At 38.3% G+C, this 15,804-nt stretch overlaps 1 protein-coding gene across 4 annotated transcripts in view; it reads left to right on the forward strand.

Annotated features, from left to right (window-relative positions):
• SPATA17 (spermatogenesis associated 17) overlaps positions 1–15,804 on the forward strand; it is a 196,714-nt gene that overhangs the window by 177,959 nt on the left and 2,951 nt on the right. For 3 of the 4 annotated variants that reach the window (XM_042926291.1, XM_042926294.1, XM_042926293.1), the window contains one exon: positions 14,781–14,863. In XM_042926291.1, coding sequence (XP_042782225.1) covers positions 14,781–14,861 — 81 coding nt within the window. In that variant the 3' untranslated portion in view covers positions 14,862–14,863. Of the gene's footprint in view, positions 1–14,780; positions 14,864–15,061; positions 15,099–15,804 lie in introns of all 4 variants that reach the window. The other variant, XM_042926292.1, reaches the window with a different exon arrangement.

Below are 15,804 nucleotides of genomic sequence, written 5' to 3' on the forward strand. Positions count from 1 at the left end.
AAAATACTAGTGCTAAGTGCTGGGGGTTTTATCTTGGTTAATCCTCACAGCAGCTCCCTTTTATAGCTGATGAAGCAGAATGTGCTATTATTTTCTGGAATAATTTAAAGAGAATTGGTATCATATCTTCCTTGTTGGGTAGAATTCACCAGTGAAATCATCTGGGCCTGTTTTGGAAGATGATCAATTATTGATTGAACTTTTAAAATAGATATAGGCCGTGGGGCACCACCGGGTGGCTCAGTCAGTTGGGCATCCGACTTGGCTCAGGTCATGACCTCACAGCTCATGGGTTCAAGCCCCGTGTTGGGCTCTGTGCTGACAGCTCAGAGCCTGGATCCTGCTTCGGATTCCGTCTCCCTCTCTCTCTGCCCCCACACCCTGCTCGCACTCTGTCTCTCTCAAAAATAAATAAACATTTAAAAAATATTAAAAATAGACATAGGTTGATTCAGATAGGCTATTTCTCCTTGTGTGAGTTGTAGTAAATTGTGTCTTTCAAGAAGTTGGTCCATTTCACCTAAGTCATTAAATTTTTGATCATAGAGTTGTTCATAATATTCCTTTATCATCCTTTTGATGTCTGTGGGGTCAGTTGGGATGATCCCTCTTTCATTTCTGATATTAGTAATCTGTGTCTTCTCTTTTTTTTATTCTTAGCCTGCTAGGTGTTTATCAATTTTATTGATCTTTTCAGAGAACTGGCTTTTGGTTTTGTTGATTTTCTCTATTGATTTCTTGTTTTCAATTTCATTGATACCTGCTCTGATTTTATTTTCTTCAGCTTACTTTCAATTTAATTTCTACTTTTCCAGTTTTCTAAAGTGGAGTCTCAAATTAGTGGTTTTAGATCTCTCTTCATTTCTGCTATATGCATTCAATGCTATAAATTTCCCTCTAGGGACTCTTTTTGCTGCATCCTACAAATTTTGATAAATTGTAATTTAATTGTCATTTAATTTGAAATATTTTTTTTTTATTTCTCTTGATGTTTCTTCTTGGACCTACATGTATTTAGAAGTATTTTGTTCAATCCCCAAATATTTGGGGATTTTTCAGTTCTCTTTCTGTTATTGATTTCCAATTTAATTCCATTGCGATATTACAGTATACTTTGTATGACACTTACTCTTTTAAATTTGTTGAGATACATTTTATAGCCTTGAATGTGGTCTGTCTTGGTGAATGTTCCATGTGAGCTTAAGAATATGTTGACTGGGGATGCCGGGGTGGCTCAGTCAGTTAAGTGTCTGACTTCAGCTCAGGTCATGGTCTCATGGTTTGGTGAGTTTGGGCCTCACGATGGGCTCTGTGTTGACAGCTCTGACCTCGGAGCCTGCTTCAGATTTTGTGTCTCCCTCTGTCTGCCCCTCCCCTGCTCATGCTCGCTCTCTCTCTCTCTCTCTCTCTCTCTCTCAAAAATAATAATAATAATAATAATAATAATTTTTTAAATAGCATATGTTGGCTGTTGGATACAGTAGTCTTATAAATGTCAGTTAGACAGAGCTGATTGATAACTGTTCTTTTCAAATATAGACTTACTGATTTTCTGCCTGCTGGCTCTGTCAGTTACTTAGAAAGGGGTGACTACTACAGTGACTAATTCTCCTTGCACTTCTGTCTCTTTTGCTTCATGTATTTTGATGCTCTGTTGCTAGGCACATACACATTGAAGATTGTTATGTCTTCTTTGAGAATTGACCCCTTTATCATGAAATACCTGTCTTTATCCCTGATAATTTCCTTACTCTCAAGTCTATTTTGTCTGAAATTAGTATCATTACTCCAGCTTTCTTTTGATTAATGTTAGCATGGTATATCTTTTCTATACCTTTACTTTTAGTCTGTTTGTATTTGTTGTTTAAAATGGGTCTAGGGGCGCCTGGGTGGCTCAGTTGGTTGAGTGTCTGACTACTGATTTCGACTCAGGTCATGATACCAGCATCGTGAGATCAAGCCCTGCCTCAGGCTCTGTGCTGAGCATGGAGCCTGCTTAATATTCTCTCTCTCTCTCTCTCTCTCTCTCTCTCTCTCTCTCTCTCTCTCTCTCTCTCCCCTCTCCCCCTCAGCTCCTCTCCCCTGCTTGTGTGTGCTCTCACTCTCTCTAATAATAAATAAATAAATAAATAAATAACTAAATAAATAAATAAATAAAGTTGTTTTTTTTCACAGTCTTTGCCTTTCATTGATGCATTTAGACTCTTCACATAAAGTGACTGTTAATATAGTTAGATTAATACCTACTGTATCTGTAACTGTTTTCCATCAATTACATTGTTCTCATCAATTACATTCTTCATTTTTTGTTTCTGTTTTTGCTTTCCACTCTTTCAGGCTTCTCTGGTTTTATTCAGCATTTTATATGATTCCATTTTCTCTCTTCTCATAGCTTATCAATTATACTTCTTTTCAAAAATTTTTTTAGTGTTTGCTCTGGAGTTTGGAATATACATTTATGACCAATCAAAGTCCACTTTCAAATAACACTATACTGCTTCCTGCATAGTTTGTCTACCTTATAGCAGATTATTTCCAATCCCTTCCTCCCCACCTTCCCTTACAACATTGTGGTCATTCATTTACCTCATCTATAACCTATAATCACGGATTATATTTTTGTTATTATTTTGAACAAGATGGAACCTGAAAGGTAATTAAGAAAAATGAAAACAAAAGGTTTCGTTTTACCTTCGTTTATTTCATATCTAATGCTCCCCATTTGTAACCTGTATCATTTTCCTTCTCTCTGAAAACTTCAAAGTTTTCTTTTTTTAGAAAAGAAATTGCTTTTCTTGCAAAGTAGCTGTGTCTGTGACAGAGTTCTTCATTTGTCATCAAAATATGTGTCTGTCTGCAAGTCTTTGTTTCTCCTTTACATGAAGGCTAATTCTGGGTACAGAATTGTAGGTGTTGGTTAGTTTCTTTCAACACCTTTTACTCCACTGTCTTCTTGCTTGCGTGGTTTCTGAAGAGAAGTTCAATGTCATTCTTAAACTTGATCTTCTGTATGTAAGATGGTTTTTTACCATTTGGATTCTTTCAAGATTTTTCTCTCTTTTTTTTTTTAATGTTTATTTATTTCTGAGACAGAGAGACACAGAGCATGAACAGGGGAGGGTCAGAGAGAGGGAGACACAGAATCCGAAGCAGGCTCCAGGCTCCGAGCTGTCAGCACAGAGCCCGATACGGGGCTCAGACTTATGGACTGCGAGATCATAACCTGAGACAAAGTCAGATGCTCAACTGACTGAGCCACCCAGGCACCCCAAGATTTTTCTCTTTGTATTTGGTTTTCTGCGGTTTGAGTATGACATGATTAAGTGTACGTTTTCCATGATCTCTCAGCTTTCTGAATCTAGTTTCATGTCTGTCATCAATTTAGGAAAGTTTTTAACCATTATTACTTGAAATGTTCTTTTCTGTTCCTTTTTCTATGTCTTCTGAAATTCCCAGTATGCATACATTAAACCTAATGTGATGAGTTCTTGTGAACCTCTTCCATATCTTGCACATTCTATTTCACTTTTTCATTCTCTTTTCTTTTTGAATTTCAATTTTGTAAGTTTCTACTGACCTGTCTTCAAGCTCACTGATTCTTTCCTCATCTGTGTCCAGTTTACTGATGAATCCATCAGAGCCATTCTTTATTTCTATTACAGTGTTTTTGAATTTTAGTATTTCTCGGGTTCTTTTTTAATAGTTTTTGTCTCTCTGCTTACATTACCTATGTGTCCTTGCATGTGGCCCACTTTTTACATCAGCACCTTTAGCTTATTATTAGTCATAGTGAAATCCCTAACCTTATAATTACAAAGTTCCTGCATATCTGAGTCTGTTTCTGATGTTAGGCTTGTGTCTTCAGATTTGGGTTTTTTGGGTGTTTTTGTTATTGCTTGCCTTTTAGCATGACTTTTAAATTTTTGTTAGACACTAGTCATGGCATATTAAGTAAAAAGAACTAAAGTGCATAGGCCTTTAGTATGAGCTTTTATGTTTTCTGCCAAGGAATTAGGCTATTTACTGTTTTCTATAGCTGTGGTATCAGAGTTAAAATTTTCTTCAGTGTCCTTTTTCTTTTCTTCCTTGTTTTATTTGAGTATACTTAGACTCTTTAAATAGGGTCTCAGGCTTGTAATGATTTTGGCTGTGATCCCCTGCTTTCATACAGGAGCCTAATGAGGTGGTGGTAAGTTGTGGGGAGGGGAAATGTTCTATAGTCCTATGATTAGGTCTCAGTCTTTTAGTGACCCTTAGTTGGGTATTTCTCTTCCCTCAGACTGGTCAGGCTTTGATGATCCCCCAGGCCGGTAAAATAGTTTCACTTAGGATAGGACTTGTTAAAGAGACCAGAGCGCTCTGGGAATATTCATAAATGGCTACTTTAACCCTTCCCCTCTGCTGGAAGCAAGAGTGAGTTCACAGTGAGAACCGGGTAGACCTCCTAGGGGTAAATCTCAGGACAGCACAGGAGCCCTCCTATTACAGGACCCTTCAGAGTTCTTAACTATCAACTAGTCTACACTGAGCCACCAACAATTTGTCAATTACAGTTGAAGGTGTCCGTGGGGTATTGTCTTCAGTGTGCTTCTCTTCGTGAACTTCTCCTCCCAATAAGTTGTGATCCTCTGTATCTGCCTGTCCCTCCCATTTCAAGGAGGAAGTTTGTCCTGTGATCTCAGTTTGCTTATGGATCTAAGAACAATTGATTTAAAATCTGTTCAACTTTCTCCTGCTGTGATGTGATGGGAGTGATGACTTCCAAACTCTTTTTTACATATTGGACTCAGAAACCAGAGTCCAGATGAGTAAACAAATTCAAGTAGAGTGAAGACCTCATCCAAGCTGAGAACACTAGTAAATGGTAATGCAGGGATTCCCACATGGTTCTGGGTAGGCTAGAGCTTGGTGTGGGGCCCAGCACATGTTTGACAAATGAATCAGTGGGCCCAAAGCCAGGCCAGAGCCCTTTGTACTATGTCACACCACCATTGTCAAAAGTCAAAAGTCAGTGATTAGACGGGGTCCAGGGTAACAGGGTTTAAAGAAAATAACCAAACAAAAACTCCCCTCGGTAAAAAAATAAATAAAACAATGGAACATTCTTAGGGATATTACTGACGGAAACAAAAAATTACCTACGTAATAAGGGAAAGCGTTAGTACGAAGGAAGCCTAATCAGCACTAGAATACTTTGGTCAAATGTGGAGAACTACCTGAGATGTAAGAGATAAAGAAACCTCAGACTACACCATTTCCATTTTTTATCAGTTTGGGAAATTGCTACTTCTAGACAGGTGTTCAGACTATGAAAGGGGTTCATAAGACAGATGCAAAGATGATTTTGAAAGGTTGGAAAGTGAGGCCTTTGGAGGAAGAGCATTCTGTGTCTGGAGAAGAGGAGGGTGGAGGTCAGCTGAATAGGTCTGCAAGCATGTGAAGAGTATGCTCACCTCTAACTTGTATAGAACACAAGGCCAGAGCACCAAGAGCTCCATGTAAAATTAAGACCAAAAGTTGGCAAAATATCAAAGACGAGGATTTAATAATTGTTACCATGACTCGGTTATCTATTGGTGGGTCTGTAATGTTTGGGTGAGTGATAAAAGACATAAGTTATACATAATTATGTAGTGCATATAATTTATTTTCTTATATTTATTTCAGCAGAGTCATTGATTATATTTTTATTTTTTTATCTAATTTTATTTTTATTTTGTTTTTGCTTTTAATTTTTTTAATGTTTGTTTATTTTTGAGAAAGAGAGAGAGACAGAGACACAGAGTATGAGTGGAGGAGGGGCAGAGAGAGAGAGAGAGACATAGAATCCAAGACAGGCTCCAGGCTCTGAGTTGTCAGCACATCGTCTGATGTGGAGCTTAAACCCACAAACCATGAGATCATGACCTGAGCCGAAGTTGGATGTTTAACCCAGTGAGCCACCTGGGCACCCCTTTTTTATTTAATTACATTTTTAGAACCAAGATTTTGATCTAATTATTATTACATTATTAATGATGATATAAACTGGATTTTAAAAGAAAATGTGAATCTATTTAAGACTTTGTAAAGTTTATTTATTTATTTTGAGAGAGACAGAGACAGCGCACATGAGGGAGGGGCAGAGAGACAGGGAGACAGAGGGCTCCAAGCAGGCTCCACAGTGTCAGCACAGAGCCCGACATGGGGCTCGAACTCACGAAACCGTGAGATCATGACCTGAACCAAAACCAAGGGTCAGACGCTTAACCAACTGAGCCACCCAGATGCCCCAGAAAATATAAATCTATTTAAAACATACACAGTTTGAATACATTTTTACCAAGTATAAATTAAAGTAAGTGTAAAAAACAAAAATTTTAACTTATTTCCATGTTTTAATGTAGCAGGATTCTTACACAGAGAGTCCTGACACCGAGGCTTTTCTTTCCAGGAAGCAACTTTATTCCTGCCGGCAGCACTCAGTTGGGTTCTTAACAAAGAACTGAGCCCCGATCACCACGTGGTGTAGTTTTTTAAATACATTTTTTACTTCTTTGTCTCCCATATATGGTAACACACAAACATGTAGTCTGATTAAGTGGTCTCATGGTACAAGGTTGTGAGGGAAGTTGTCACATATGTGTATAGTCAGGTTGCCTTGAGGTATTTTTTTTTCTTTCCTTAGGGAAGGGACCTTACCACGTTAAAAATGAGTTATTTTAATTCAGAATTATCTATTGTATCAAATGAGTTCATTTAATTCAGAATTATCTATTATAACAAAATGAGGGATAAATATAATTAATAAATATCAAAAGTTTAAACTAAAATAATAAAACTAACTTTTTCATTTAGTTTATTTTTATTTTTATTTTATTATTTTTTAAATGAAATTTAGTGTCAGATTGGTTTCCATACAACACCCAGTGCTCATCCCAACAGGTGCCCTCCTCAATACCCATCACCCATTTTCCCCTCCCTCCCACCCCCATTTTATTCTCAGTTTTAAGAGTCTTTTATGGTTTGCCTCCCTCCCTAAGTTTTTTTTTCCCTTCCCCTCCCCCACGGTTTTCTGTTAAATTTCTCAGGATCCACATAAGAGTGAAAACATATGGTATCTGTCTTTCTCTGTATGACTTATTTTGCTTAGCATAACAGTCTCCAGTTTCATCCACATTGCAAAAAAGGCCATATTTCATTCATTCTCATTGCCAAGTAGTATTCCATTGTATATATAAACCACAATTTCTTTATCCATTCATCAGTTGATGGACATTTAGGCTCCTTCCATAATTTGGCTATTGTTGAAAGTTCTGCTATAAACATTGGGGTACAAGTGCCCCTATGCATCAGCACTCCTGTAACTGTTGGGTAAATTCCTAGCAGTGCTATTGCTGGATCATTAGGGTAAATCTATTTTTAATTTTTTGAGGAACCCCCACACTGTTTTCCAGAGTGGCTGCACCCACCCAGTTTGCATTCCCACCAACAGTGCAAGAGGTTTCCCATTTCTCCACATCCTCTCCAGCATCTATAGTCTCCTGATTTGTTCATTTTAGCCACTCTGACTGGTGTGAGGTGATATCTCATTGTGGTTTTGATTTGTATTTGCCTGATGAGGAGTGACGTTGAGCATCTTTTCATGTGTCTGTTGGCCATCTGGATGTCTTCTTTAGAGAAATGTCAATTCATGTTTTCTGCCCATTTCTTCACTGGATTATTTGTTTTTTGGGTGTGGAGTTTGGTGAGTTCTTTATAGATTTTGGATACTAGCCCTGTGTCCAATAAGTCGTTTGCAAATATCTTTTCCCATTCTGTCAGTTGCCTTTTAGTTTTGTTGATTGTTTCCTTTGCAGTGCAGAAGCTTTTTATCTTCATGAGGTCCCAATAGTTCATTTTTGCTTTTAATTCCTTCGCCTTTGGAGATGTGTCAAGTAAGAAATTGCTGTGGCTCAGGTTAGAGAGGTTTTTTTCTGCTTTCTCCTCTAGGATTTTGATGGTTTCCTGTCTCACATTCAGGTCCTTCATCCATTTTGTGTTTATTTTTGTGAATGGTGTAAGAAAGTGATCTAGTTTCATTCTTCTACATGTTGCTGTCCAGTTCTCCCAGCACCATTTGTTTAAGACCCTGTCTTTTTTCCATTGGATATTCTTTCTTGCTTTGTCAAAGATTAGTTGGCCATACTTTTGTGGGTCCAATTCTGGAGTCTCTATTCTATTCCATTGGTCTATGTGTCTGTTTTTGTGCCAATACCATGCTGTCTTGATGATTACAACTTTGTAGTAGAGGCTAAAGTCTGGGATTGTGATGCCTCCCACTTTGGTCTTCTTCTTCAAAATTACTTTGGCTATTCGGGGCCTTTTGTGGTTCCATACAAATTTTAGGATTGCTTGCTCTAGCTTTGAGAAGAATGCTGGTGCAATTTTGATTGGGATTGCATTGAATGTGTAGATAGCTTCGGGTAGTATTGACATTTTAACACTATTTATTCTTCCAATCTGTAAGCATGGAATGTTTTTCCATTTCTTTGTATCTTCTTCAATTTCCTTCATAACCTTTCTATAGTTTTCAGCATACAGATCTTTTACATCTTTGGTTAGGTTTATTCATAAGTATTTTATGATTCTTGGTGCAATTGTGAATGAGATCAATTTCTTTATTTGTCTTTCTGTTGCTTCATTATTAGTGTATAAGAATGCACCTGATTTCTGTACATTAATTTTGTATCCTGTGACTTTGCTGAGTTCATGTATCAGTTCTAGCATACTTTTGGTGGAGTCTATTCCATGTATAATATCACGTCATCTGCAGAAAGTGAAAGCTTGACTTCATCTTTGCCAATTTTGATGCCTTTGATTTCCTTTTGTTGTCTGCTGATGCTAGAACTTCCAACACTATGTTAAATAACAGCAGTGAGAGTGGACATCCCTGTCATGTTCCTGATCTCAGGGGGAAAGCTCTCAGTTTTTCCCCACTGAGGACAAGATTAGCTGCAGGCTTTTCATAAATGGCTTTCATGATGTTTAAGTATGTTCTTTCTATCCTGACTTTCTCGAGGGTTTTTATTAAGAAAGGATGCTGAATTTTGTCAGATGCTTTTTCTGCATCGATTGACAGGATCATATGGTTCTTATCTTTTCTTTTGTTAATGTGGTGTATCATGTTGATTGATTGGTGAATGTCGAACCAGCCCTGCAGCCCAGGAATGAATCCCACTTGATCATGGTGAATAATACTTTTTATATGCTGTTGAATTCGATTTTCATGCATATTCATCAGGGATATTGGCCTGTAGTTCTCTTTTTTTCCTGGGTCTCTGTCTTGTTTCGGAATCAAAGAAATGCTGGCTTCATAGAATGAGTCTGGAAGTTTTCCTTGCCTTTCTATTTTTTGGAACAGCTTGAGAAGGATAGGTATTATCTCTGCTTTAAATGTTTGGTAGAATTCCCCAGGGAAGCCATCTGGTCCTGGACTCTTATGCGTTGGGAGATTTTTGATAACTGATTCAATTTCTTCGCTGGTTATGGGTCTGTTCAAGTTTTCTATTTCTTCCTGTTTGAGTTTTGGAAGTGTGTGTGCGCTTAGGAATTTGTCCATTTCTTCTAGGTTGTCCAGTGTGTTGGCATATAATTTTTCATAGTATTCTCTGATAATTGCTTGTATTTCTGAGGAATTGGTTGTAATAATTCCATTTTCATTCATGATTTTATCTATTTGGGTCATCTCCCTTTTCTTTTTGAGAAGCCTGGCTAGAGGTTTATCAATTTTGTTTATTTTTTCAAAAAAAAAAACAACTCTTGGTTTCATCGATCTGCTCTACAAGTTTTTTAGATTCTATATAGTTTATTTCTGCTCTGATCTTTATTACTTATTTTTCTTCTGCTGGGTTTGGGATGTCTTTGCTCTTCTGCTTCTAGTTCCTTTAGGTGTGCTGTTAGATTTTGTATTTGGGATTTTTCTTGTTTCTTGAGATAGGCCTGGACTGCAATGTATTTTCCTCTCAGGACTGCCTTCACTGCATCCCAAAGTGTTTGGATTGTTGTATTTTCATTTTCATCTGTTTCCATATATTCTTTAATTTCTTCTCTAGTTGCCTGGTTGACCCATTCATTCTTTAATAGGGTGTTCTTTAACCTCCATGGTTTTGGAGGTTTTCCAGACTTTTTCCTGTGGTTGATTACAAGTTTCATAGCATTGTGGTCTGAAAGTGTGCATGATATGATCTCAATTCTTTTATACTTATGAAGGGCTGTTTGTGACCCAGTATGTGATCTATCTTGAAGAATGTTCCATGTGCACTCGAGAAGAAAGTATATTCTGTTGCTTTGGGATGCAGAGTTCTAAATATAACTGTCATGTCCAACTGATCCAATGTATCATTCAGGGCCCTTGTTTCTTTATTGATCCTGTGTCTAGATGATCTATCCATTGTTGTAGGTGGGGTATTAAAGTCCCCTGCAATTACCACATTCTTATCAATAAGGTTGCTTATGTTTGTGATTAATTGTTTTATATGTTTGGGGGCTTTCATATCTGGGGCATAGACATTTATAATTGTTAGCTGTTCCTGATGGATAGACCCTGTAATTATTATATAATGCCCTTCTTCATCTCTTGTTACAACCTTTAATTTAAAGTCTAGTTTGTCTGATATAAGTATGGCTACTCCAGCTTTCTTTTGACTTCCAGTAGCATGATAGATAGTTCTCCATCCTCTCACTTTCGATCTGAAGGTGTCCTCAGGCCTAAAATGAGTCTCTTGTAGACAGCAAACAGATGGGTCTTGTTTTTTTAATCCATTCTGATACCCTATGTCTTTTGGTTGGAGCATTTAGTCCATTTATATTCAGTGTTATTATTGAAAGATATGGGTTTAGAGTCATTGTGATGTCTGTAGGTTTCATGCTTGTAGGGATGTCTCTGGTACTTTGTGGTCCTTGCAACATTTCACTCACAGAATCCCCCTTAGGATCTCTTGTAGGGCTGGTTTACTGGTGATGAATTCCTTCAGTTTTTGTTTGTTTGGGAAAACCTTTATCTTTATCTCTCCTTCTATTCTGAATGACAGGCTTGCTGGATAAAGGATTCTCGTCTGCATGTTTTTTTTCTCTTCATCACATTGAAGATTTCCTGCCATTCCTTTCTGGCCTGCCAAGTTTCAGTAGATAGGTCTGTTACTACTCTTATGTTTCTACTTTTGTAAGTTAGAGCCTGTTTATCCCTAGCTGCTTTCAGCATTTTCTCTATATCCTTGTATTTTGCCAGTTTCGCTATGATATGTTGTGCAAAAGATCGATTCGAGTTATATCTGAAGGGAGTTCTCTGTGCCTCTTGGATTTCAATGCCTGTTTCCTTCCCCAGATCAGGGAAGTTCTCAGCTATGATTTATTCAAGTACACCTTCAGCCCCTTTCTCTCTCTCTTCCTCTTCTGGAATTCCTATTATACGGATATTGTTCCATTTGATTGCATCACTTAGTTCTCTACCTCTCCCCTCATACTCCTGAATTTTTTTATCTCTCTTTTTCTCGGACTCCTCTTTTTCCATAATTTTATCTTCTAATTCATCTATTCTCTCCTCTGCCTCTTCAGTCTGAGCTGTGGTCACCTCCGTTTATTTTGCAGCTCATTTATAGCATTTTTTAGTTCCTCATGACTATTTCTTAGTCCCTTGATCTCTGTAGCAATAGATTCTCTGCTGTTCTCTATCCTTTTTTCAAGCCCAGAGATTAATTTTATGCTATTATTCTAAATTCTTGTTCCGTTGTATTGCTTAAATCATTTTTGATCAATTCGTTAGCTGTCCCTACTTCGCGGAGTTTCTTTTGAGGAGAATTCTTCCATTTCATCATTTTGGGTAGTCCCTGCTATAGCCCCAAACTGCAGGGCATGTCCCCTGTGCTGTCCAGAGTAACTTGTGTTGGTGGGCGGGGCTGCGGTCAGACCTGATGTCTGCCCCCAGCCCACTGCTGGGGCCACAGTCAGACTGGTGTGTACCTTACCTTCCCCTCTCCTAGGGGCAGGACTCACTGTGGAGTGGTGTGGCCCCTGTCTGGGCTGCTTGCACACTGCCAGGCTTGTGGTGCTGCTTCGATGAGATCTGACCAAGGGCGTATTAGCTAGGGTGGATCTGCAAGGTAAGCATAGGGGCGGGAGGGGCAGGCTTAACTCCCTTTGCTGTCCGTGGTCCCCTGCCGGAGGGGCCCTGCAGCACAGGGAGGGAGGCAGGCCCGTCAGAGGGATGGATCCACAGAATCCACGGGCATTTGCACCGTGCAAGCAAGTTCGGTGACAGGAACTGGTTCCCTTTGGATTGGGGCTGGGGGATGGGAGAGGGAGATGGCGCTGGCCAGCGCCTTTGTTCCCCCACTGAGCTGAGCTCTGTCTTCAGGGGCTCAACAACTCTCCCTCCCCACGTCCCCTTGCCCTCCGTGCTCTCCGAGAGCAGAGCTGTTGACTTGTAACATTCCAGATGTTAAGTCCCACTGGCTGTCAGAACTCATGGAGTCCGGCCCCTCCGCTTTTGCAAACCAGACTCGGGGGCTCTGCCTTGCCAGGTGGGCTGCCCCTCCACCGCCCCGGCTCCTTCCCGCAGGACTGTGTAGCACACACCGCTTCTCCACCCTTCCTACCCTCTTCCGTGAGCCTCTTGTCTACCTTGGCTCTGGAGAGTCCATTCTGCTAGCCTTCTGGTGGTTTGGGGGTTATTTAGGCAGATGTGGATGGAATCTAAGCGATCGGCAGGACGAGGTGAGCCCAGAGTCCTCCTACGCCTCCATCTTCCTTTAATCTCTCATTTAGTTTTTTTGAAAAATAAATTGTCATGTGTATCTATAAAAAGAAAACACTTGGGACGTCAGGGTGGCTCAGATGGTTAAGCATTCAACTCTATTTCGGCTCAGATCGTGATCTCATGGTACATGAGATCAAGCCCTGTGTAGGGCTCTGTGTCAACAGTACCGAGCCTGCTTGGGATTCTCTGTCTTTCTCTTTCTCTGCCTCTCCCCAACTCTCTCTCTCTCAACATAAATAAAATAAAGTAGATAAATAAAGTAAATAAAATTTAAAAAATAAAAGAAACTTTAAAAAGAAAACTCTTCACAGTTGTAGATTTCTGTGTGCCTACATAAAAAATCACTACCATGCTTCACACATATGCCTAACTTCCATACATTCAAATTTAAGAGTAATATGAATTATTTACTACTGCAAAATGTTCCTACTATGTCATTGACAACCCTTACAAATACCGTGTCGATTCCTGAGTACCTCTAGAATCACAATATGAACTAAAAAGAAAGCAAGAATATGGATATTGGGCACCACAGGAAAATAGTACTTGATTATATAAAGTTCTGTTGCATTTTTCATATTTTTTTCAAATTAATTAGTTTTTTATCTAAGTGTTTCTGTCGCTTAAATTCTCTTCATACTCAAAAGCAGCGTCTGTTAAAGCATAACTGCATGTCCCTTGGGCTCTGTCACTTTGTTTCACTAACACAGAGCAACAGGTGTGGGGCTTCTCCCTGGGGCCTGGATAACGTTGGTCCTAAAAGCAGAGAATTAGGGTTAAGAGCTCTAGCCAGAAGAGAGGGCCAGGTCCCTAGTGGCAAAGATACTCGCATGGTCTTCAGTACATGTATGTTTTGTGTGTTTGTAATGGATGAACTCTGTAAGAGGTGGGCTCAGGGCAAAGGTCCTTGTTTCCAAGTTTTTCTTAAAAAAAAAAACAAAAAAGAAAAAGAAAACTATCCCAAATCATCTCCATTAAGTATAGGTCTCCTTTACAAGGAGACACATATATTTTTTTGTAGTCTGACCATTTATCGATAGCATTCACTGGTGATTTAGTACTTTACCTCTTATTGTGCCTTTTTAACATGCATGAAGAGCTTCCATTTGTATCACTCAAATGCTGCTTCTCTGGGTACTGAGTAAAAAAAAAAAAAATGATTTTTCCCCTCTAAACTCCTTTAGCATTCATTTGAATCAATGCTATGGTACTTACCACAGTCTGCCCTCTGTTATGAGTATTTGGGTATATCACCTTTCCCATGTCATTCATTCAGTCAACAACTATTTCTTACAAAACAAAGCACCGATTCCTATGAAGCTTATAATCTCATGTGGGACACAAAATAAATAAATATTCAATATCCTGGAGCGGCAATTAAGACAATAGAGCCAGTTAAGACAATAGAGCGTTTTAGGAGTGCTATTTTATATATACAGGTAGTCTGGGAAGGCCTCTGTGAACAGAGATGTGATAAAAGGAGGGAATGAGCCACAGAAATAAGTGGAGATAAAGCTGTCTAGGTGGAGGCGTCTGTAACTATAAAGACTGGGAAGAAATGTGTTCCGTAAGCAAGTGTTGCTAAAGAGGGTCAAAAGAGGGGGAATGTAGAGGAAAAGAAGTCATGTCCAAAAAGGACCCAAAAGTACAACTATGTGGGGGGACTTATAGGTCAAGGTAAAAAAATTTAGATTGTAAGCTCCTTTAAGATAGGTGACTAGGTGTGGTCTTTGCGTCACTCAGAGGTTCTTAATAGTGCCACCCATGACTATGACAAGCTATGTGTTTAAGGAAACTTCTGTACCTCTGGCTTTCAACTGATAACAATTATCTGTTAATTTTGTCTGATTTGAGGATATGACAGGAAATGTGAAGTGTAGTTAAATAGCTATCTAAAAGTGTAATATAATATAAATTACAATGAAATAATAATAATAATAATAGTAATAATAATAATAATACAAAGTAAGGTCTCTGTGGTAATCTTTGATCTTTTTCCTCCCAGGATTTCCAAACCGTATTACCATCATTTTATCTCTTCTCAAAGTATGGAAAATTATATTCAAAAGCTGGACAAATTATATAAAGGTATGTTATTTTGCTAAGAAGTATTTCAAAAAGTATATTAAAAACATTTTAAAAATCAAACAAGATTGACTTTAACTCTCAAGCATTTTTAAAACTGTGCTATAATATTTATCTATAATAAAACTTTATCTTTTGTTCTGATTTAATGGCTTTAACATTCAAAAATCATGGATTTTCTTTTTCAAATCTCCAAAATAGACTCAAAACACATGAAGAGAACTGACAAAAATCTGAGGTAACCTTTTAAGTTAATTAATACAGTAAATAGGTTTACACAATGCAATGAAAAAAATACTGATAGTGTCCAAAAGTTAAAATAGTATACAATATTATATTCAGTATGTGTGCTATTTGAAATATGAGTTGTCTTTAGGGGATTCCAAATAAGTAGTGTCTAAGGTCTCTGATTATCAAAGTTTACGGTACAGAAAAGAACAGAGATACCCATATAAACTGCAAGATCACAAAATAAGCTCTCAGTGAAAACTGTTTAATTGCTGAGAAGTTTTAGAATAGCAAGTGATTATAATAAAGTAAGACTAATAGGGATTGTGGCACTTTCAACCAAATTAAAGGGGGTATGGTAAGAAGACAGCAAAGATGACTACAGTTGAGGGAAAAGTGCAGCAGTGAGAAATCATGCTGGGTGACATTCCCTAGGTAGCCTCCCCCACCAAGAAGCAAGGGAAAAACAGGACTGGTTCATTGGAAAGAGCACAGAGTAGATTCAAGCAACTTGGGTTCTGTAGATTTCACGTTAGTTTAACTTCTCTCCCCACTTACAACTTTGGATGCCTCAAAGTTGTTCTATATGTTAAATGTAGACACTAATATCTACCTCTTAACTACTCCAAAGGAATATATGAAGGGGAATATATGAAGGAAAATATGAAATATCCTGAGCTAATACAAAAGCATACATATAATGCCAAGTGGAATTG

Source organism: Panthera leo, chromosome F3 (assembly GCF_018350215.1).
Source record: "Panthera leo isolate Ple1 chromosome F3, P.leo_Ple1_pat1.1, whole genome shotgun sequence".
NCBI lineage: Eukaryota > Metazoa > Chordata > Mammalia > Carnivora > Felidae > Panthera > Panthera leo.